The sequence below is a fragment of the Rhinolophus sinicus genome, chromosome 9, assembly GCF_057876585.1.
Source record: "Rhinolophus sinicus isolate RSI-liver-muscle chromosome 9, RSI-T2T, whole genome shotgun sequence".
In the NCBI taxonomy this organism is placed as follows: domain Eukaryota; kingdom Metazoa; phylum Chordata; class Mammalia; order Chiroptera; family Rhinolophidae; genus Rhinolophus; species Rhinolophus sinicus.
This window is the reverse complement of record NC_142509.1, coordinates 17,320,719-17,341,911: the sequence shown is the minus strand read 5'-3', so window position 1 is coordinate 17,341,911 and position 21,193 is coordinate 17,320,719. Positions and strand designations below refer to the sequence as shown.

The following is a 21,193-nucleotide window of genomic DNA, read 5'->3' as shown; positions in this document are numbered from 1 at the left end:
TTCTCCAGGACTAGGAACTCATTTGCTTATATGTTAAATAGAACCATCTAGTAATAGTCTGGACTCCCCTTTGTCTTTAAATAAATGTCTCAAATGAAGGAGGAGGAGGAGGAGGAGTGGGGAGGGGGAGGGGGAGGAGGAGGAGAAAAAGCAGCGCTCAGATGAGAAGCAGTTCTGTGTTTAGGTGGCACTGGCAGAGAAAGACCCCAGCAAGCTGCCAGCGCACCCTCCTAGGAGCTAAACGAGCTGTGAAGGTAGGTATAAGACCAGCTCCTACACTCAAGGAATTTATAATACTGTTGGCAAAGGGGAAGAAAGTGTGTAAAAATAGCAAAAAAGAGTTCATCGTTCAGTTCAGGCCAGGATGCACCCAATGAGGGCTCTACAAACTCAAAAGGAAGTAGGAACCGCAGTGGGCTGAGCCATCAGGGCTCAAAAGGAGGGGATGAGGCCACGGGCAAACCTCCAACAGGGAGGAGACAGCGTGACAGAGGGAGAGCCAGCCATGACGGTGTCCAGGGGGCCAGCACGGAGCAGGGAGCGTCTAGCTGGGGCTCTTACACGGAGGGAGTGTCGGCTGGAAAGGCAGCTTCAGAGTGAAAGGGGAATGCTTCTTTGTGGGGTGGAAAGGACAGAAGCATCTTAAGAAGATTGTACTGGCACTCGGGGCCCAGGTGAGAGGACAGCACCCTGAAGGCAGAGCACATGGGGACTTTCCGCCTTATGGCAGCTGTCTGTGACCACAGCCACCTGCTCTCCGCTGGCAGACAGGGTCTACTGCTTCAAAAGATTTCTGATTACAAAAGGATGCACTATGCTTACTGTGAACAAAAATACACATACATATATATGCTAAAAATTACAAAGAGAATTAAAATCACTCCGACAACCAGCTAAAGATGTCTGTTTAACAAGACGCAGCCCGTGGCACAGCACGCTGCTCGCTGACTGCCCTTCTTGACAGCACCGTGTCCCGGAGCATCTCCGCGTTTTGAGCAGCAGCAGCAAGCCCGCGATCGGCAGCTACAACAACAAATCGAAGCCAGCTCCCACCAGCTCGTCTCCCTGACCCACTCCTGACATGATGTGGAGACAAGCAGCCTCCTCACCACCAGGCTCGAACCTCAGCTCCTGCGTACGGCCTTGGAGGAAATGCCTAAAGAAGGGACATTTGAATGTGAAGGTTACTGGGATAAACGGGTTGCCAGCCTTCCAGAAAAATGACCTAATTTCTGTGCCCCAGCAGGGGCTTGTGAGGATGCCTGCGTCTTCCCTCGCCTGGGGTTAGGACTTACTCCAGCTGAGGGGGAAGCCCTGCGGGTTAGGCCACTATCACCAGAGCCTGAACAGGGGATCCACTCCGACTCCCAAACGCTGGCTTGTGCCCTGAGGGATTCAGATTAGGGGAAACAGCTCAAACAATGCAAATGCAAACCAGTAAGAGCCTATATGAAGAGCAGGGGGCAGTGGGGGCCCCAGTGTCCCGGGAGAAGGAGTGGAATGGAACTGCAGTTCTCAGCTGTGGGTGGGATGGGTGCAGAGCCTCCAGGGTGAGAAAGACATGGATTCTTGTGAGGGAGGAGCCGGGGCAGCACAGGATGGCGGGCTGGGTGTGCAGGTGCAGACCCGGGAAGGAGCTAGGCTCACAGGTGAATCCACAGGCACTGGGTGGCCACTCAAACATTCAAAACATGAAAATAATTGGAGCAGGGGATGGAGCCCATGAAGCAAGAGTTGATAACTCAAAGCTGAGTGGTGGGTACATGGGCATATGGGGGTCTTTAAACTATACTATTTGGTTTTATGATTTAAACTTTCCAGTTTCAATTTTTAAAACTTCATCAGAATTCCTTTAAAAATGTACCCTCTGGGTATGTACCCAATACGATTGCCCCGAGGAAGGCTTTAAAGGGGGCAGGTACCCCCCTTGTCCTTTGTGACAGATGACCATGTGGTCATGGTCCTTCCCACCCCCGAAAGCCCAACACAGGTCCCAGACTAGCCACAGCCACCTCGTCAAGCATGGCAGTGACACTTAGAAGACTTTCGTCAGGAATGGACGTAGGGGTGGGTGCAGCCCCTACAAAAGGGCGCTGAAAAGTTCAGGGACTGGCCGCAGCCTGTGTGGAGGCCGGAGGTCAGGAAGGGCTTGCTGGGCTATGCCCACAGTGCTGTGCCAAACAGTGGCAGGAGGGCCAGCCACTAGCTGGGGTCCAGTGACACACGGGGAGTTGCTAAAACTGCCAACAGGACGCCCGCCAGCAGCAGGCTCCTCGCACGGACTCCTGCAGTGCGCCTCGCTTGGGTGAACGTCCAGCTGCCATCCCTCCTCTCCACCCCTGCCCCCAAAAAGGTGTGACTTCTCTTTCAAAGATTATTAAAAGGCGATTTGCCTCTCCTGTCCTGCTGCAGTTCAGTAAGAACTCATTTATAATATGCAGAGTATAACTACAAGTAGCAGCATCCGCTCTTCTGTGCCTCAGTTTCCTCATCTTAAAAATGGGAGTGACAAGTGCATCTGCCGGCAGCGCAAGCACGAGCCTCAATGAGCTAATATGTCAACTCTTGGCACAGGGCTTGGCATAGCGCCCCCCACACACACATTACATGTCAGCTGCTGCTATTGCTGCTGCTGAGAAAGCCCCAGTCTCCGGAGCAGCTAGATGACTGAGGCCTTGTGTCCCCTTGGGTCACTGTCACTCCTGGTCTAGAGGCAGTAGAGCCAAGGGTCAGGACTCGAAAGCCAGTGTCTCAACAATCATTTCCTGATTGCCATCAGGGGCACTGGGGCTTCAAGGTGATTACACAGGGCCCCTGGCCTTGGGAGCAAGCCTTCTAGTAGTGGCTTATACATAGAAACCAGCCCCGTCCTGTAGACACCAGGCTATAAAGAAAGCGGACGGGTTCAGCTACTTCCCCACTGAAAAACAAAGGCCAGAGTTGCACCAGGAGGGCACAGGGCGATTGGGAGGCCTGAGTAGGATCAGCCACAGAAAAAGCTCCGGCCAGACTTACTCGTTTCTGCCGGAGGAGGGCCCACTCCCAGGCAGGACCTGGAAGCGCTAGTCTCAGGCTCGCGCCATCCCACTGAGGGTCTCGCCAGACTCTCAGCAGTTGCTGCTCAGTTTGTGCTTTGATCCTTCTGGTTCTTGCTTTGTTTTGTTTCTGCCTATACAGCAGCTGGCTTTCTCCTTACCATCGAGGCTGAAATCTCCACCTCTCCTATGTCCCTGACCTGGAGATCACAATCATCTCCCTTGGGGGCTTTAGCAGAAGAGGGGGCTGACCCGTCTGCCTGACTCCCCCCATGCTCCCTGAGCCCCGCTGGCACTTCACTAGAACCCTGATACGGGACTGCCCTCCCCTCAGGGTCTGTTCCCCTCTGCAATCTGTTCAGCCCAACAAACATTTATTTATTCCACGCTTATCTGTGAAATCTGCTGTATTGAGGGGTGGGAGGTATAAAAGTCTCAAGAATAAGACGGCAAAAATTTTAAAGAACTGGGAAGAAGTGATTGATGAAGTCCTTTTTTTCCCCCGTTCTTCCGCCTTCCCCCCACTCCAGTTCAAGCTGTTGCTTCTCAGTCTAGTTGTGTAGGACACAGCTCCCTGGCCCATGCTGGTGTTATGTATGAGCCTTGCGCTCCCCCAGCTGAGACAGTCGGTCGCCAGTCGTCTGTTGGCCGCTCATGGCAGCTCACGGCAGCTCTCCCTGGCTGCCGGCCACTGACTCTGGCCACTGGCCGCTCATGGCAGCACATGGTAGCCCGCAGCAGCTCACAGCAGCTCACGCCAACCTTGGGCTGCTGAAGGCAGCCCAGCCCCAAGGAGAGCCATTGTTCACAATCTCAGCTGTAGAGGGCGCAGCTCACTGACCCATGTGGGAATCGAACCAGCAACCTCAGCACTAGGAGCACGGTGCTCCGACCACCTGAGCCACCCGGGCAGGCCCAAAGTTCTTTCATTTACTCACCACTTATCTACTCTATGTCAGGTGCATGCTGCTCACTACACAGAAATGCTCGTTCTCCGGGAGCCTATAGACCAGACACAGGCTCAACACTAATCCAAAAACCCCATGAGGAAGGCCCAAGGCCCACAGAGACCGGCTCAGGGACCCTAAGGGGCTTCTCCTGTGGTCCTGCAGGGAGAGTGGGAGTAAGACGAAAAGCCAAGATGAATCCAGCAACAGTTTCACAACTACCCTCCCCACAGGCTCCTTTCCCCTAACCAGGCTCCCCTAACCATCCAAGGCTCCAACTCCTACAGGGGCCCAGGGAAGAGGTTTCAGGGAACTCACCACTGAGTTCTGAGCCCTCCACTAGGGCTCGAGTTTTTCCCTCCCACCTTTCCTGAGACACAGTGGACTCCTGCCATTTCATAGGTAAGGGAGACGATCCAGAAAGTATCCTGCCCAAGGTTACTCAGCTAGCGAGTGGAGAAAGTGGGGTGCCGGAGCTTTGCAATGCACATTGGCACAGATAAAGGAGGCCACTGTCGTACGAGAGCCTGGTGCACAAAGTCCCAGGAAAACCCTCCTGCACTCCTCAACAAGCGTTTTACATGCCAGGTGCCATGTTTCATAGGACTGGGGTCCTACAGGAAACTAAGAGGCTGAAACACAATATATCAGAGGGGTGACCCACTTTAGGCAAGGTGGGCAGGAAAGGTTCCTGAGAATTTGATACTTAAGCAGCCACCTAAACGAAGAGAAGGAGCTGGTCATGAATATAGTGGAGGGAGTCTACTCATTGTCAAATACCTTAAATACTTGATAATACGTTGTTTAAAGAGAGAATGAAGAAAGAATTTGGAATGTTCAAGAAGCTGAGAGACCAGAGAGGCTGGAACAGGGTGGGGATATAAGAAGAGGTGGCTAGAGAATAGGCCATGATGAGGGGCTGAGAGTGGGCCATCTGGAGTTTTGTTCTAATATTATGGAAAGTCACTGCTAGTTTTCAGCAGGACAGCACACAGCGAGGGAGGCAGCAGTCCAGGACGGGCTGAGATGAGGAAGCAGCAGCGGAGGGCCAAGAGGAGGCTGTATTAGAGAGCTCCCGCAGGGCTCTCCCACCCACTTTTTCTCAGTGGAGGCCGGGAGACAAGTTTATTTAGCTCTCTCTGAAGCATTGTTCTCTTGGTAGATACCCAAGAGCTAAGCAGAGATAGTGAACCAACTATCAGATACTTTCTCTTCCACTGAAACTTTCCAGTTCTTCGTTATGCTTTCTTTATTCCCTCACTCAACTATAAATCACTTGGGTTCAAAACATTTCCGAAGATGGCCAACTTTTAAACAACAGCACAAACACTGAAGAAAATGAGAATTAATAGTATGTCAAGAATCCCAACCCAATGTCAAGTATCCCAACCCAATGTCAAGTATCCTAACCTCAATCCCCTTTTCTTAACCCTGTGAACACAATAAATCCAGGCACCAAGAATCACATTAAGAACACCCACACCACGTTAGAAGACGGCGTTTGAAACCGCTCATGCCAGCAGTGGGAGGCAGAAAAACTCCTCAAAGATGTCCAGGATCGAATCTGGGAAACCTGTGAATAGCTACATTATGTGGCAGAAGGGACTTTTCCAGAGGTAATTAAGGTTACAGACGTCACAATAGGGATATCGTCCTGGATTATCCAAGTGGGCCCAATCTAATCGGAGCCTTTGGCAGAGAATTTTCTCTGACTTAAGTCAGAGATGCACGGAAGAATCCACCCTTGCTGGAGGGAGCCACATAGAAAGTATGAGAAAGAATGAAGGCAGCCTCTAGGAACCAAGACTGACCCCTGACTAACAAACAACCAGTAAGGAATGAGAACACCTCAGTCCTACAACTGCATGGAACTGAACTTGGCCAACAACCTGAATGAGCTTGAAAGCAAATTCTACCCCAGAGCCCCCAGGAAAAAATGCATCCCTGCCAACCTCTTGATTTCAGCCCTTGTATGACCCTAAGCAGAAGTCAGGTGAGCCCACCTAGACCTCTGATCTACAGAAACTGTCAGATAATAAATGTATGTTGCTTTAAGACACTGTATTTGTGGTAATTTGTTACGGCAGCAATAGAAAACCAATACACAAGCAGCAATCTGGGAAAAAAGGAGCCTAGTTTCCCTGGAAGCAGAAAGCTGAATTGTGAGGTATCCAGTCAGTCAGTCCCTGATACCCAAAGACTCTTCAATCACCCTCCCAGCCCTTAGACACTCCCCCACCCTCCCAATTTTCTTTGATTACAACTCCTCATTCTTCCTGTTCTTACATTCTGGGTTTCCCCAAAGAGGAATCTTTCAGGGCAGGGGAGGGGGCATCTTGCTGCAGCCCTGAAATGGACCATCCCTCAAGATGTCATCTATAGACAACTCCAGTGCATATATATATACAGTTCATTGATTCTGCAATATCTGCAGATTTGTCCCAACTATTCCAGAGCAGTGCCCAGAACCACTAACTCTACGATCCCCATTCCTTCCACTGTACTAAGAGGTTTCCCAGCATTCCGCCCTATTTCCTTCCTTCCACATTGCTGCTCCCCACCCCCTCCATCCAATTAGTCATCAAGGATGACTGTCTATGCTCCCTCTCTTCTTTCTCTGGAATCGTCTTCCTCTTTCAGTTTCTACCACTGTCTAATGCAGGCCTTTATAATCTCTTGCCTGACTAGGTCATTCTCAACCATTTTATGGAGCAATGTGACAGGCAGTGATCTAACAGTGGGAATATAGGGATGAGAAATGACAGGTCCCCAGACCCCAAGAGCTCAAAACTCTCATAATGGCTTAACTGGCCTCTCTCCTCTGCTCTTGATCTGTCTCCAGGGACTAAGGGGATCTTTCCAACTTTGGCATTTCACTACCTCAAAGCAGGCCACATGCCAAATACAGGCTCAATTCCTTAGCACAGCACTAACGTGTCAGCACCTGCTCACCCTCATTCCATTACCATCTCCTGAGCCTCCTAACTCCTCAAACCCCAGAACTCTCAGCCTACAGCAATATTTTCCACGCAGTGAGAGCTCACACTTCCCCACTCCTCGGCTTGGAATGGTGGCCCTTCACACTCCTACTTGTTTTAAGACTCAGTTTATTCACCTACTTACTCCACAAAGCTGTTCCTGGCCTGCTCAAGCAAACTGTCAATTCTTCCTTTAGGAGAAAGACTGAATTGTAACTGTTGCTTTATGGTAGTGCATTCCTTGAAGGCAGGGGCTGTTCTCAGGCCGATCTGCGGCTAGCACAACATGCCAGTAAGCTCAGTAACAGACTGCTAAATGAAACGAGCAGTCGATGAGGAGCTGGAGGTCCGCTAGGTGAAGCCTTGAGTGCACTGGCAACCTCTGTATTGAGGGGTCCAGCAACTGAGGCTGTGGGGAGGAGGCACTAATCCCAGACCTTCACTCCCTCCTCCCAATAGATGGTGGCTTCCTGACAGTCTCTTCCGGCCACCCTTCAGCAAAGTCCACACTGGGGGCTCGACACCCCGTAGATTCTCCGTCCCCACAGCCCACAGCCCCGGTACCTAGCCTCCCAACCTCATCTTCCATCCACCCCCCTCCAATCTTTCACTCTGATGCGCTTTTCTGGAAGAGGAATCACAAAGCACCCAGACCTTCTAAAGCCACTACGAGCTGCCCCTTTTCTTTTTCGTATTCAGTGATTCAAAACACGGGAAACTGTGCACCCAAAGCACACAAAAGACGAATGAGAAAGCTCAGGACGATGACTCATAAGCCAAGGCTCAGTGGTTTGCAGAGTTCGGCCCCAGGAAAGCTAACAAGCAGCCAGTGTCGGCCAAGAACGGTGGGGACAGCCGGGGAAGGGCCGCACCCTGGGACTCACGCGGGTCCCCGACGCCTTCGGCCTCCCGGCGCCTTCGAGCCCCCACGGTTCCCGGCGCCCTAGGTCTCCCATGGGTCCGGCCCGGGCCCGGTCGCCGGTGGGGGGGGGGCTGAGGGGGCGAAGATCCGGAGATCCCGCCCACCACCCCGGCCCCTACTCACATTTGACTGACCAACTTCTGCCGGAAGGCGGCACTCCGCCAATCTGTCTCCTGCCCCGAAACGTCCATGCCGGTCCCCCAGCTCCCACCTCCCGTGTCCCACTCGGCCGCCGCCGCCGCCTCAACTGCAGCGCCAGGCCCAAACCCGGAAGCCGTCCCCAGCGCGTCGGCCGCGCCGGAAGCGGAGCGGGAATTGTGGGAAATGGAGTTGCGCGCGCAGGCCTGTGGGAAATGGAGTTCCCCAACTACGCCCCGGGAGTCCTCGGAGCCCCTAGGTTACCCCAAGCCACTTGCACCTCTCTCAGCGCGGCTCTCACGCGGGGCGGGTACACCAGGTGCCCTGAGCTGACAAGAAAGGATGCGGGAGAGCCGTGGCTACGCAGTGCTACCATTGCTGCCCCCAGCAGGCCCGCGCCTGGACTCCTGTATTTCCTGCGATCCTACTGTGTGTGCTGGCATCACCAAGTCCAGGAGGGGTGCAGCTGCCAACTATCTACAGCGGATGCTAGGCAGATTGTTTGTTAGTCAAATATTTATCAGCACCTACTGCATGCCAGGTACTGTGCCCACATGATTTGGGCCCTGCTTTGCTGCGACTACCTTCCAGAGCCACATAAGGAGAGTAACCAGATAGACTTTCATCGTTGCTTATCTCCATTAGGCTTTTTGAATCTCATATCCAACCAACGGCTGTATTTTGTAGGGGTTGAGGATGTGAGGAACCTAAAACACATTTATTCATTTTGAGACGTGGGCTTACCTGTTTGGCCCAACAGCCATGTCCTGTACATGGAGAACACAGCCCAGGTCTGCCAGATGCACACAAACCTGCTGTCTGGGTGGAGGCAAACGGGATGGCGGGAGATGGGGGAAGCCTTTTAGGAAGGTAAAAGTTCTGCCATATTGAACCTGTGGGGCCCTTGTCTGTGCCCCTGGGAAAATAAGGCAGGTAGCAAAAGTCTTAAGCCCATGTGGTCCACAAATGTGTAATTACCGGTATGGGCATCAGAGAGTGTGAACTGGCACCTACTAATACCTAATAAGTGTCAGACCCAGGCTGGGCTGTGTGCACCCCATGTCCCTTTGCCCCAGGCAGGAGCTTGGGGTGGGGGATGGGAATTGGGAGAGGAGGGAGTGAACACGTTCCCCAAAGGGAACCTCTTGCTCACAAAGATCGTGTGATAAGAGAACTGTTCACATCTTCAAACTTTTTTGCTCTCATTTCTTAAAACTGTACCTAGGGTGATCAACTTGTCCTGGTTTGCCCAGGACTCTCTCAGTTTTAGTTCTGAAAGTCCTGTGTCCCTGCAACACCCTCAGTCCCAGGCCAACCTGAGTGGTTCATCACCCTATGTGTATCCCTCTAGCACATTTTAAAAAATTGAAATATAACTCACATGCCATATAATTCACCCTTTTAAAGTGTACAATTTAGTGCTTTTTATCATATTCACATATTCATAAGGTGCCACCATCATCACTCTTGCATATTTTTAAGTGTACATCTAAATATTTCTCTGTGAATCACCGAAAAAGTATAACTGCAATGTATCCTATATAGACAGACTTCAGATGCATGTTGTTATTTAGATCCTTGGCCCTGCAATTCCACTCATCAGTTTATGGAAAACATTGGACTCATAATCTCATTGGCAAAGCTAGTCCTCACTGTCAAACCCTCTGGCAAATTAGACTCCCTGGGGCTTTTGTAAGAAAAGGAAGAACATCGCTTCCAAATCCAGTGAGCGTGTTAATAGGGTCCCTAGGACAACTCCACCGTTTCTGCACTCTGATTCTAAGAAGGCCAAGGGAGCAACAACACAAATTTCCATACAGACAGAGGTCCAGAGACCTGTCGAGTTTGTCATCAGGATAAAATGAAGTGCCACCCTCTTTGGTGTTTGCTTAGTAGCATATTGTTCGGATAAATGGATTCTCAGGAAGTTCCTGAAAGAAACTGTACAGTTATTTGCAACTTCATCCTCCCAGATAAAGTCCTGTTCAAACAGCATTGCATCATAAGAAGTCTTTTTTTTTTTTTTTTTTTAAGATTTTATTGGGAAAGAGGAACAGGACTTTATTGGGGAACAGTGTGTACTTCCAGGACTTTTTTTTTTTTCCAAGTCAAGTTGTCCTTTCAATCTTAGTTGTGGAGGGTGCCATTCAGCTTCAAGTTGTCCTTTCAGTCGTAGTTGTGGAGGGCGCAGCTCAGCTCCAGGTCCAGTTGCCGTTGCTAGTTGCAGCGGGCGCACCCCACCATCCCTTGCGGGAGTTGAACCGGCAACCTTGTGGTCGAGAACCCGCTAGCCCATGTGGGAATCAAACCGGCAGCCTTCGGAGTTAGAAGCACGGAGCTCCAACCGCCTGAGGCACGGGGCCGGCCGTCTACCTTTCTTTTTAACCACGGGCCATTCATGGCAGAGTAGTACAGCCTAACCCCTTCTATCACTAGGTGCTGCTGGCTCTAACCTCTGGATGTGCCCGTTATGGACGAGCTTCAAAGGATGGGATCCTCTTGGAGGTGAGGCAGAGAAAAATGAATGCCAAGAGAGAATATAGTCAATAATGTTGCAACTATGTATAGTGCCAGGTGGGTACTAGACTAATTGGAAGATCGCAGCATAAAATGTCTAACCACTATGCTGTACACCTGAAACTAACATAAAATTATACTGAAAGTCAACTATAACTGAAGAAAATAATTTTTTAAAAAGTTGAATGCCAGGAACCTGCTGGCAGACTGCTGGGACCAGGCCTTTGGGCTGGGAATTGGATTTACCCCAGAATTTCAGTAAACAGGAAAACACCTGTTCACACTGGCTGTTTATCTCCTCTCCTCAACATCCAGCAGAGGGCCTAGGCAACCGGCACAGTCACTGTCCACTTATAGGACTCAGGGAGGGAGGGAGTAAATAAGACAGGGAATGAATGAGAGAATGGGTAGGAGAGGGGATGAAGAGGGAGGGAATGTATGAGGGAGGGAAGCAGAGTGGGAATGAATGTGTGAATGGGAGAGGGAATGAGTGAGTGAGGGAATGAATAAGGGGGAAAGGAGGGAAAGAATGAGGGAGAGAGGGAACCACGGAGTGAGGGAGGGAACGAGCGAGTGACCTGGGAAGAAAGGAAGAAATGGATTTACAGGGCGCGACCCTCGCATAAGGCATTCCTTCATTTATTCAATCATTTATTCGTTCAGCCCCGCCAGGTGCCGAGAGCTGTACCAGAAAGGAAGACGCAAGGTCACTCAGGCGACGGGGGCCCTTCTCCGCTGAGCCAAGACCCGAACCGTTCCCCCGAAAGACAGCAGCAGGCGACAGCAGGCCCCCACCCCCAACCGGGCGCCCTTCGCCCCGCGCCCCCACCCCTAACGCTCGTTCTCGCCTGACCGGCGCCTGCGCGGCGCGATTACGTGTCCCGGCCGAGGCCCCGCCCCGCGGCCGGCAGCCCGTCCCGCCCCCGCCTCCCGCGAGTGCGGCCTCGCCTGCGGCGGCTCCAGGTGAGCTGCGAGGCGCGGGCTCTGCTGGCCCGGCCGCGGGGAGCGCGGGCGGCGGGTGGAGACACGCGATCCGGGCGAGCGGCGTGGGGGGCGCGGGGACGCTGGGGCAGGCGCGGGAGGGAGGCGCGGGGGTGGCGGCCTGGGGAGAGCCCGCGGCCTGACGTGGCGGAGGCGCAGCGGGCGGGACCCCCGGGGGCCCCAGGGCCGGCATTAGGCGCTTGCCGAGGTCGGGTGCCTCCGCGCGGCTGCGAGGCCCACCTGCCTCCTGGTCCCCGGCCGACCCTGTTGCCCGGGGCGGGTCCCAGCGCGGCCTTCACGGCGGTGACCCTCGGCGCTGCGCAGGCGTGTCCTGCAACAGGAGGGCGGGTCCCGGCTGGGCTGCCGCCTCCCGGCGTGACCTTGGACCTCGGCCTGGGAGCCTCAGTTTCCGCAGCCGCGCGCCCGGGCGGAGCGTCGGGGTTCTAGGGGTTGCAGCCGAGGGCGCTCAGCCTCGCCAGCTCGCGGTTTCCTGAAAGAAGCCGGATATCACACTGTCAGTGCAAAATCTCCGGGTCCTGAAACGGTGGTCCCCACCCAGTTCTGACAATTACTCATCCTGAGCGGGCCGAAGCCGCGGGGCCGCCCCCACCTCCTGCCCCTGCTCTTCTCCTGGGCGTCCCCCCGGGCCTCCGTGGGGCCGGGCTGGGGCCACAGGTGTGGCGCGCCAAGCTGCTCTAACTGCTTTCTGGGAGACTCATTCCACAGCGCACCCTAGTCGGCACCTCTATGAGGGCTCCCCGTCTGGAAATCAGGACCCACCCTTCCTCTCCTCTTCCCGAGCTGTCCCTTTCCCTTTGTTGCAGACCGTGCTTCATACTGAGAAAGACTGGGGTTCGTTGAGGGCAGGCACTGTTTTGGGGCCCTACAGATGACTGAAGGTGCCTACTCAGGAGATAGTGTTGAGTTGAAAGTTCTTCAAAAGTGCTTTTTGACTGTCATCAATGAGTTCATAAAAATTCATTTTATGTCCTTCAGTTTGTACTTACTTTGGGACATAAACCTTCCTGCTCTCCTCTAAAGCTCTCAACAGCACAGAATGGAGGGAGCCTTTCTTGTAATGACTAGAAGGTTATGGGGCCTGAGGAACTTAATCTAGGGAAGGGCTTCATGATAAAATGAATAGAATGAGGGTGCCACCGAGTGAGCTCCTGAGAAGATTCTTGATTTCAGAAAACCAGACACGGGAAAGGAATCACAAAAGATGTGCTGCATTCAACTTAATTTGGAAAGATTTTGACAATTACCAAAATGTAGTTACACTGTGAAATGCTGTTTCTCAACTGTTAAATCAACAATGAAAAAGAAACACTATTCGTGAGCTAGACTGGTTAGATTCAGGTTCTCATACTTTGCTGGTGGGAAAATAAATTGGTACCATCTCTATGGAGGGTAGTTTGGCAATATCCATTAAAGTGACAAATACATTAAAATTAAAATGATCCAGCAGTTCTGTATGTAGGAAATCTTTGGGTAACTGCTGCACATATGGCTGCATAAATGACTTTTAGTGCAAAGTTTGCAGTATAGCAAACAATTGGAGGAAACCCAGATGTTAAGTAAAATATGGTTATCCATACAATGAACTGTAGGAGGTATATGAAGTTATGCAAATCTAATACAAGTGTGTGGGGGGTGCAAATTGACAGATTTTCCTGTGACTCCATAGAAGTGATGCATCTCGGGCTAGTGGGAAAGTAGAGTAGTAGTTTCTGCTGGGAGAGGATCTGATTGGGGCATAGGTAGGAGGGAAATTTAAATTTCAAAAGACACTGTATCTTTTTGTGCCTTTTGAATTTGAATGCCGTGAATTTATTGCCTATTCAAAAATAAGTTTCAGAATTCAATTATTAAATATTTCACACTGAAAAGTGCAGAGAATAACATAGCACCTCTCCCTGTTAGACCCTAAAGTTTTGTCTTACTATTTTTTTTTTTTTTAAGAAATTAAACATTCCTTTTTTCCATCCTGGAGATGATCGTGACCTTGAATTCCTCTGATGTGTCTATATTCTTTTATACTATAAACAATATTGGACAGTATCGTTTTGTGTGTTTTCAAGCTTTTGGTAAAGGAAATTGTACTACATGTATTCTGCAATGTGCTGTTCTTTCTCTGCGTGGCTTTGAGACTTCTCCACATTGAGTTCTAGTTTGCTCATGTTAACTGTTGTCTAGTGTTCTGTGGAATCACTTGGCCGCAACACCTAGTCCCCTAAGGATGGACGTTTTAGCCAATGCTTACTTTGTAAACAAGGCTGTTGTGCGCAAACTTGAATGCGTTGCACTCCAAGTTATGCTCCTTGAATAAGGAATTGGTTCATTTTTCGTCACACCTCCCTTAGCACCTAACTTAGTTCCTTAAATTGTGCTTCATAAATGTGCTTTGCATGCCCAGGGAGGTGGTCTTCCTGTTGTACAGCATACTCTAAACCTGCAGTAAGGGGCTGCTGTGCTCACATTGGATGGGAACTTGCAGGGACGGGGGACTCTTGATGGCTGTTGGGGCAGTCAGTCCTCACAGCCGCCCCAGAGGAGACCCTCTTGACTCCATGGTGGTCATAGTGAGGAGGAAGCTGAGGCTTGGAGATATGAGCTAAGTGTCCAGAGCCCTGTGGTTAACAGTGGAGCAACCAGCCATGGGGCTTTGAGACGTGAGTGAGCTAAAGCCCCAGCCCTCCCCTCAAGGAGACAGACTCTCCGTGTGAGTCCATAGGACAGCGACAGGTGGAACATGCCTCTCGTGTTCTTGATGCAGTGATAGAGGGAGTAGTGATGGAACTAGACTTGACCGATATGGCGTCAGAAGAGACGGAAAGGTCTAGGTGGGAGTCTGAAGGTGTCCAGAGGACGACAGATGGTCCCTTTTGGTCTAAGGGCTAATGACAGGGTACAGGGGAAGGAGCATTTTGAGCCAGATCACCGGGAGCCCCAAGTAGGAGGCAGTAGGGAGCTAGCACTTCAGTAGAAATCACAGGGCATTTGGGGAGCTGGGGAGGATGTGGCAGGAGGTAGGAAACAGGTTGGGGTGTCATTGCTGTGGTCTGATCCAAAGTCGTGGCTGTGGAGGGATAAGGGGATGGATGTCCAAGATGGCAAAATGGCACTAGAGGGTCTGATAGGACACGAAGGATAGAAAGGAAAAGAGATTGAGACCATGAGGATTCTGACATGGGAATGGTGGCTGTACCAGTAACAAAACTTGACCAAGTGGGAGGGCTGCTGGCTGGATTAGGCATCAAGGTGGCGGAGTGATTGGGAGCGCAGGGCAGGCTGTTGGGAAACAGTGGTGGGCTCGGGCAGGGTGTGTGGGCGGAAAGGAAGAGATCAGAAAAGGGGGAGTTGCCAGAGGGCAGAGTTTCCAGACACGAGAGGTTGATCAGCAAGGGGATACGTATCGCCTTCACGCCAAGGTGGGCAAGCTTTGTAGTTAGACTCTATTTTCCATTTTCTCTTGTAAAGATATAGTAGGGGAATCAGAGAAGAAACGAATTTGGGGGAGGGGCTAGTGGAGTAGCGGAGGTGGTGAAGGCAGATGTTCACAGCCCTGTGGCCGGTGGCCCCTCAGCTGCCAGCTGCTGGCTGGCTGGTTGAGTGGTTGGCTGTGCTGTGTCCTGGAGAGTGTGAAACATGGCTGTGCCATGTGGTACAGGACTGGCTACGCCCTGACCTGGAGCAGCTGGCTGGCATCGTTGCTTCTGATTGGTTCAGAGTGTGTGGCAAAGTGTGTTTGAAGTACGTTTGTTTTTTTGATTAGTTTCTGAGCCTCCTAGTATTCAAATCAGGATTTTTTTTTAGCATACAGACTCAAGTATGATTAGGTTGGTGCAAAAGTAATTGCGGTTTAAAACATTAAAAATAATTGCAAAAACCGCAATTACTTGTGCACCAACCTAATAGAAGGTAATCTCGAATTTAAAACGGCATGCAGACGATCTCAAATTCGCATCAGGTCTAGTCAAAGTTACTGTGCTTGACTTCCAGAATCTCAAGAAAGCAGGTCCTGGACCCTCCCCTGGGTCTCCTGACCCCCACTCAGGCCTGTTGTAATTAAATAATAATAATAATAACCACTACCCTGTATTGAGCACTTACTATGTGCCAGGCACTTTGCTAAGCCTTGGACATATTTGTGTTTTATATAATCCATCTCCATATAATTCTAAAAGAGGTAGATGCTATGATTATCCCCATTTTATAGATGAACAAGTAGGCTCAAAGAGAAGTCACTTATCTGAGGCCACCCACTTAATAAGCAGTGTGTGTATTGGGGAAGAGGCCACAGATTTGAGTCTAGATTGGTCTGCCTCCAAACTCATACTCTGATGACCCCAAGTATAGACTAAGTTATGGAAAAATGGCTTTTATTTATTTTTTAAGATTTGATTGGGGAAGGGGAACAGGACTTTATTGGGGAACAGTGTGTACTTCCAGGCCTTTTTTCCAAGTCAAGTTGTTGTCCCTTCAATCTTAGTTGTGGAGGGCGCAGCTCAGCTCCAGGTCCAGTTGCCGTTGCTAGTTGCAGGGGGTGGAGCCCACCATCCCTTGCGGGACTCGAGGAATTGAACCTGCAACCTTGTTGTTGAGAGCCCACTGGCCCATTTGGGAATCGACCCGGCAGCCTTGTTGTTGAGAGCTCACGCTCTAACCACCTGAGCCATCCGGCCGCCCCTCCGGAAGCTCAGCAGCAGCTCATTGTCTTCAATCTGGTTGGGAGGGCGCAGCTCACTGGCCCATATGGGAATCGAACCAGCAACCCTGTTGTTCAGGGCTCACATTCTAACCACCTGAGCCATCTGGCTGCCTGACCAAATGCCTGTTGTAATTTTTATGTATCCATTCTTGAGTGGAAAAACCCAGTTTTGTTCTTTCTCAGTGGGGAAGAGGAAGAGTTCTTTTGAACCTGGTCTGTGCAATGCTTTATGTTCATCTTCTACTATTTCCCTTTTCGGTTGGGGAACCTGAGACTCACGTTGGTCTAGCGGTGAGTCCATGGTGGGGCGGGAGCTCCCGGCCAGGTCAGTCTGTCTCCAGAAGCCTTGTTTCACAGCGATGCTTAAGGAGATGACAGTGGGATGAAGACTCTTGGCTATGAAGGGACCCAGGTCCTCAGAAAGAAGGTCTCAAGTGTGGACAGGCAGTGGGAGAGGAGGGTGAATTAGGGCGTTTGGGACCCCAGGGAAAGCACAGGTTAGCTGGAGGGAGGAGCAGAAGCTGGGGGAGCAGCAGGTACTGCTGGGAACAGAGCTGGCGAGTGGTGCGTGGGGTGGTGTTGCCTCCCGCCTCATTGCCCATCCTCTCTGTCTTGCCAGCTGACGGCTGAGGTGCTGAGGTTTGGTGCCGTGGTCAGGATGGCGGAGGAGCAGGAGTTCAGCCAGCTGTGCAAGTTGTCCGCGCAGCCCTCGCACCCACACTGCGTCAGCAACACCTACCGCAGCGCGCAGCACTCCCAGGCCCTGCTCCGGGGGCTGCTGGCTCTGCGGGACGGCGGCATCCTCTTCGACGTCGTCCTGGTGGTGGAGGGCAGACACATCGAGGCCCATCGCATCCTGCTGGCCGCGTCCTGCGATTACTTCAGGTGAGTTCCATGTACCTGTTCTCAGAGGTAAAGCGAGTCACCCCGGCTCCGCTGGGAGACGTGTTGGCACTGACAGTGACCGGGCAGGACGGCCAGCAGCTGCCAGCTGCCTCCTCCATCCTGTGTTCCTCTCTCCCACTGCTTGCTTGGCGACTTGGTCAACAGCAAGAAGCTAGAAGGGCTTTTAGGGGTTTGTTTTTCTTTCAGCCGCCCCATCTCTGGGGCATGTTCTCTTTTTTCTTTTAAAAATGATATGCTTTACTTGTAATATTGCACTTTATAAAATGAATTTATTTTGTGCTCTAAGTAGAATATCTTGGTATAAAACAGATTTTCTTTCTACTTAACTCTGGCTTCCCAATATTTCATTTTGAAAAATTCCACATCTATGGAAGAATTGAAAGAGTAGTCTCGTGAACACCTGAGTACCAGTTGTTGACATTCTGCCATGTTTGATTTCTCTACACACAGACATACACACCTACGCACCTTTTTAAAAGACAGGACGTTTTATGCCTCAGTCTTTCAGTGCCACTTCCCACACCCCCACCGCACGGTGATCTTGTGATGCCCACGGGCAGCTCACATGCTCCCTGGTCACTTCTCAGGACCTGTGGTCCCTGTGGGCACTGAAGCCGAGGCTGGGTGACTAGTACCGTATACACACGGTCCACCCAGCTACGTGGTGTGTGCAGTCCCGCCTTCTACGTACGCCCTTGCCTGGCTCACACCCGCTCCCCTTGAGTCTCAGCCTTTGACCCTCTGGGGTCTCACATGGCCTCCAGCCAGACCCATCCCAGAACTTGGCACACTGGGAGGAATTGGTGCCACGTCCCCCATTTCACACAGGTGAGATGAGGCTCAGAGGGAGTGAGCCCCACTCACGACCACCCAAGTCCTTCCATTTAGTTCCAAACCTCAGCACCTGTTTGATTGTTTTGTCTGTAAGTTTGAGTTGTTCTCTCTTTTTTAAATTATTATTTTAGGAACTACCAAGTAAAATATTTCTTGATGATTGAAGTACTTCCTGGTCTCCAGAGGGAGTTTGTGGCGAGCGTGACCCAGTGGTACTTGGGGGCAAACATGTCTGCCTTCCGTTCATAGGGAGGTTCAGCTGAGGCCTTTACGTACTAAACTTTGAGATAAGATATAGGACTGTGGGGGTGTGGGGTTGCTGAAAGCCACCTGCCGAGGAGGCCCAGTACTGGGTCCCTCTCAGCAGAGGGGTGCCCAGCTTAGGGCCTGTGGGAGATGCGGACAGGGGCTGTAGAGCCAACGGACGTCCTTCATGAACCCTTGAATCCTTTCAGGCTAGAGTTCCTCGCCCCATGTGACTTTCCTGACTCACTGTCACGCCATTCTTTCTAAAGGACAGTTACAGACACCACCTTTTGCTATTTGAGCAAGAACTTCTATGGCTTTCTACATCTTCCAGGATCGATTCCTATCCCTTTCCACAGCCCCCCTCAGGTGGACCTCTCATGGGAGGTGTTCCCCTCTGAGGCATGGTCACTGCATGCTAACACCCACTTGCCTTGGAATGGGAGAGTGACCACAACTCTGGGAGAACCCAGACTCATCGCAGAGATACGTATCTATGACATAGGTCATTTCCAAGCCTAGCGAGTTTATTATTATTTGTTTCAGTTATTTGATTCAGGTTAAAATGATAAAGGCCCATTTTTTCTCCCAATAAAACTGGTGAAAATGTGAAAGGTTTGTAATGTCAGATGTGGGCAAGGGTAGAGAGAACAGCTTTGGAGGTTGGGTTGGCCCACAGCCTGGGCCCTGCACTAGAGTTCTAGGTGCCTGTCCTGTGGGATGTCCTGCCAGGTGCGAGTGACACAGTGCAGGGGGGCTGACAGCGGTCCTTCTGTTCTGCGTGGGTGTCCATGACAGCCGTTTACAAACAAGTGGGCCAGTGCCTACTGAGAGGGAGGGTGGGCGCCATCCATTAGGGAGCAGGAAAGCGCAGGAGAGTGTGGAAGGTAGGTCCATATTCAGATCTGCAAGGACTCGTGCTGACCTCTGGGGATCGTATGAGGGAGCAGGGAACCAAAGGAAGTCTGACTTTCTCCCCTTTACTACATTAATTCATTCTATGAAGAACTGAATCACTTTTGAGATGTAAAGTTTGAAGCCCCTTGTGTGGTGACACAGGCTTGAGAATCTCTGTCCTGAGGCTGTATGCGTTTCTGCCCCAGTCTCACCTCCCTCTGTTTGCCCACCTGTCATTCTTAGGGGAGACCTGCATCCAGGTACACCGCTGTTGTCACGTTCTAGGCTTTCTTGCCTCTGCTCTCGCTGTTCCTCTCAGCAGTACTGCCTTCTCCGCTTTTTCTTCCCCGCAGAGCATCGTCTTCCTTCCAGGCCCCCTGGAGCGGCCTTCTCTCTGAGCGCCTTCCCTAACTGTCCCTCACTCTTTCCTGGCGACTTCTTCCTGCAGCAGGCGGACCTCTTGGGGGCAGAAAGCTGGAGCGCCCTTGTCCTGGGAGGTGCGCCCTTGCAGGAGGCCTGCGTTGTGCCCTCATGCGTGGTGTAGGAATTGAAGGGTCAGACTGCATCTTAGGTCTTCCTGTTTTGGCTTGTGTTAATAACTGCCCATTGCATGTCTCTTTTGGCTCCCATGACCCTGTGCTCCCCTCGGCCTCTATGCTGCTCCTGGGCTGGTTCCCACACTCCTCCCAACCCCAAGAACTGTCCCGTAGCCAGCCTCCCTGGCCGTCTCGTTCCTCCCTTAGTTTTCATACCGTCTGTGAATTCTAGACTACTTTGTTCAACTTAGTGCCTGTGATTTTGAAAATTTGGATAAAATTGATGGTTTTATAGAAAATGTAAATTGACAGAACTTCACCCCCAGAAAAGAAAGTTATATTTCCACAAAAGCAGGAAGCCTAGATGTGTCTCAGGGGAGTTGTGCCTTTTAAGAACCGACTTGAATGCCATTTAGACTTTTCCAGAGCAGAGAAAAGTTTCCAAAGTTTTTTATGAAAGTTCTGTAACGTTGTCAAAATTGGACAGACAGCAGACATAGAAAGAAAAGTACAGTTGGTTTATGAATGACAGTGTGACGTCTTCAGTCAGACCTGGGCACAGGAGCCCCACGGAGCCTGACATTCCTGCAGCGCAGCAGAGCCTGGACCAGAAGGGCTTTGTTCCTGGAGCGAAAGCTCCTTACCTGTTAGCGAATCTTTCTTACAATGCAAGGTGTTCATCAAAGGGGACCCAGCGTACAGCCATCGCAGACACGGTGAGAGGCAACGCGATAGCATTCAGCATCCATTCCCACAGCTAAAGCGCTTTTGAACAGGTAGGAAAATAGTGAAGTGACACATTACCCGTCCTCCCCGCACCAAGGCAACTATTTTTAAACGTTGCTATTCATCCATACTGTTTGCTTTTGCAAATACCAGTCCTTAATTCTGAGAACTCAGAAACTCTGAAATTGGAAGTTGTTGTTGTTCCCCTCTGTTGTTGAAACTTCCCAAGTGTACTCTAGCGGTCTCCCAGAGCTGTTTTTGTTTGTGGATAGCTATCCAGTTGTGGGGACAGGGGGAAGCTGGGTTCTCCTATATCACCATTTTTTCTGTGAGTTTTCTTTTTATACACAGAGGGTGCCAAAAAAATGTATACGTATTTTAAGAAAGGAAAAAACTGTATTGAAATTAAAATAATATATACCGATAACAAAAGATAAATACAAGTCACGTATATACATTTTTGGGCACCCCCAGTATATATATAAGTTTGGCACAAATTCATTAAATTACAAGCCCCCCTGACCTGATAGGAGGCGAACTATATTTTTATCCTCCTTAGTGTGAGTCTGTACATTTTGCTGTGGTGATATTAAGGGGTTTGGATATGCGGCGTTGATCCAGACTCCATGGAGGCGTGGCTTCCTCTCTGCACAGGCACAGTGCTTCTCCAGCTGAGCCCTTTTGAATTCTGAAACACGCCTGGCCTCGAGGGTTTGGAAGAGGAATGGGGCCTGAACAAGCCGACACAGGACGTGTTCCTCCCACCGTACGTCAGAGACAGCTCACTGGCACCTTGTGACATCTGGTTGTGACATCCTG

General features: G+C 51.0%; 2 protein-coding genes across 3 annotated transcripts in view; one reads left to right on the top strand and one right to left on the bottom strand.

The window, feature by feature from the left end:
- Positions 1–8,165, bottom strand: part of MED15 (mediator complex subunit 15) — a 59,263-nt gene extending 51,098 nt beyond the window's left edge. For both annotated transcript variants that reach the window (XM_074321771.2, XM_074321773.2), the window contains exon 1: positions 8,006–8,165. In XM_074321771.2, coding sequence (XP_074177872.1) covers positions 8,006–8,073 — 68 coding nt within the window. In that variant the 5' untranslated portion in view covers positions 8,074–8,165. The remainder of the gene's footprint in view (positions 1–8,005) is intronic.
- A 3,029-nt stretch (positions 8,166–11,194) lies between these two features.
- Positions 11,195–21,193, top strand: part of KLHL22 (kelch like family member 22) — a 33,052-nt gene continuing 23,053 nt past the window's right edge. The window contains exons 1-2 of the mRNA XM_074321728.2: positions 11,195–11,500; positions 16,849–17,114. Coding sequence (XP_074177829.1) covers positions 16,888–17,114 — 227 coding nt within the window. The 5' untranslated portion in view covers positions 11,195–11,500; positions 16,849–16,887. The remainder of the gene's footprint in view (positions 11,501–16,848; positions 17,115–21,193) is intronic.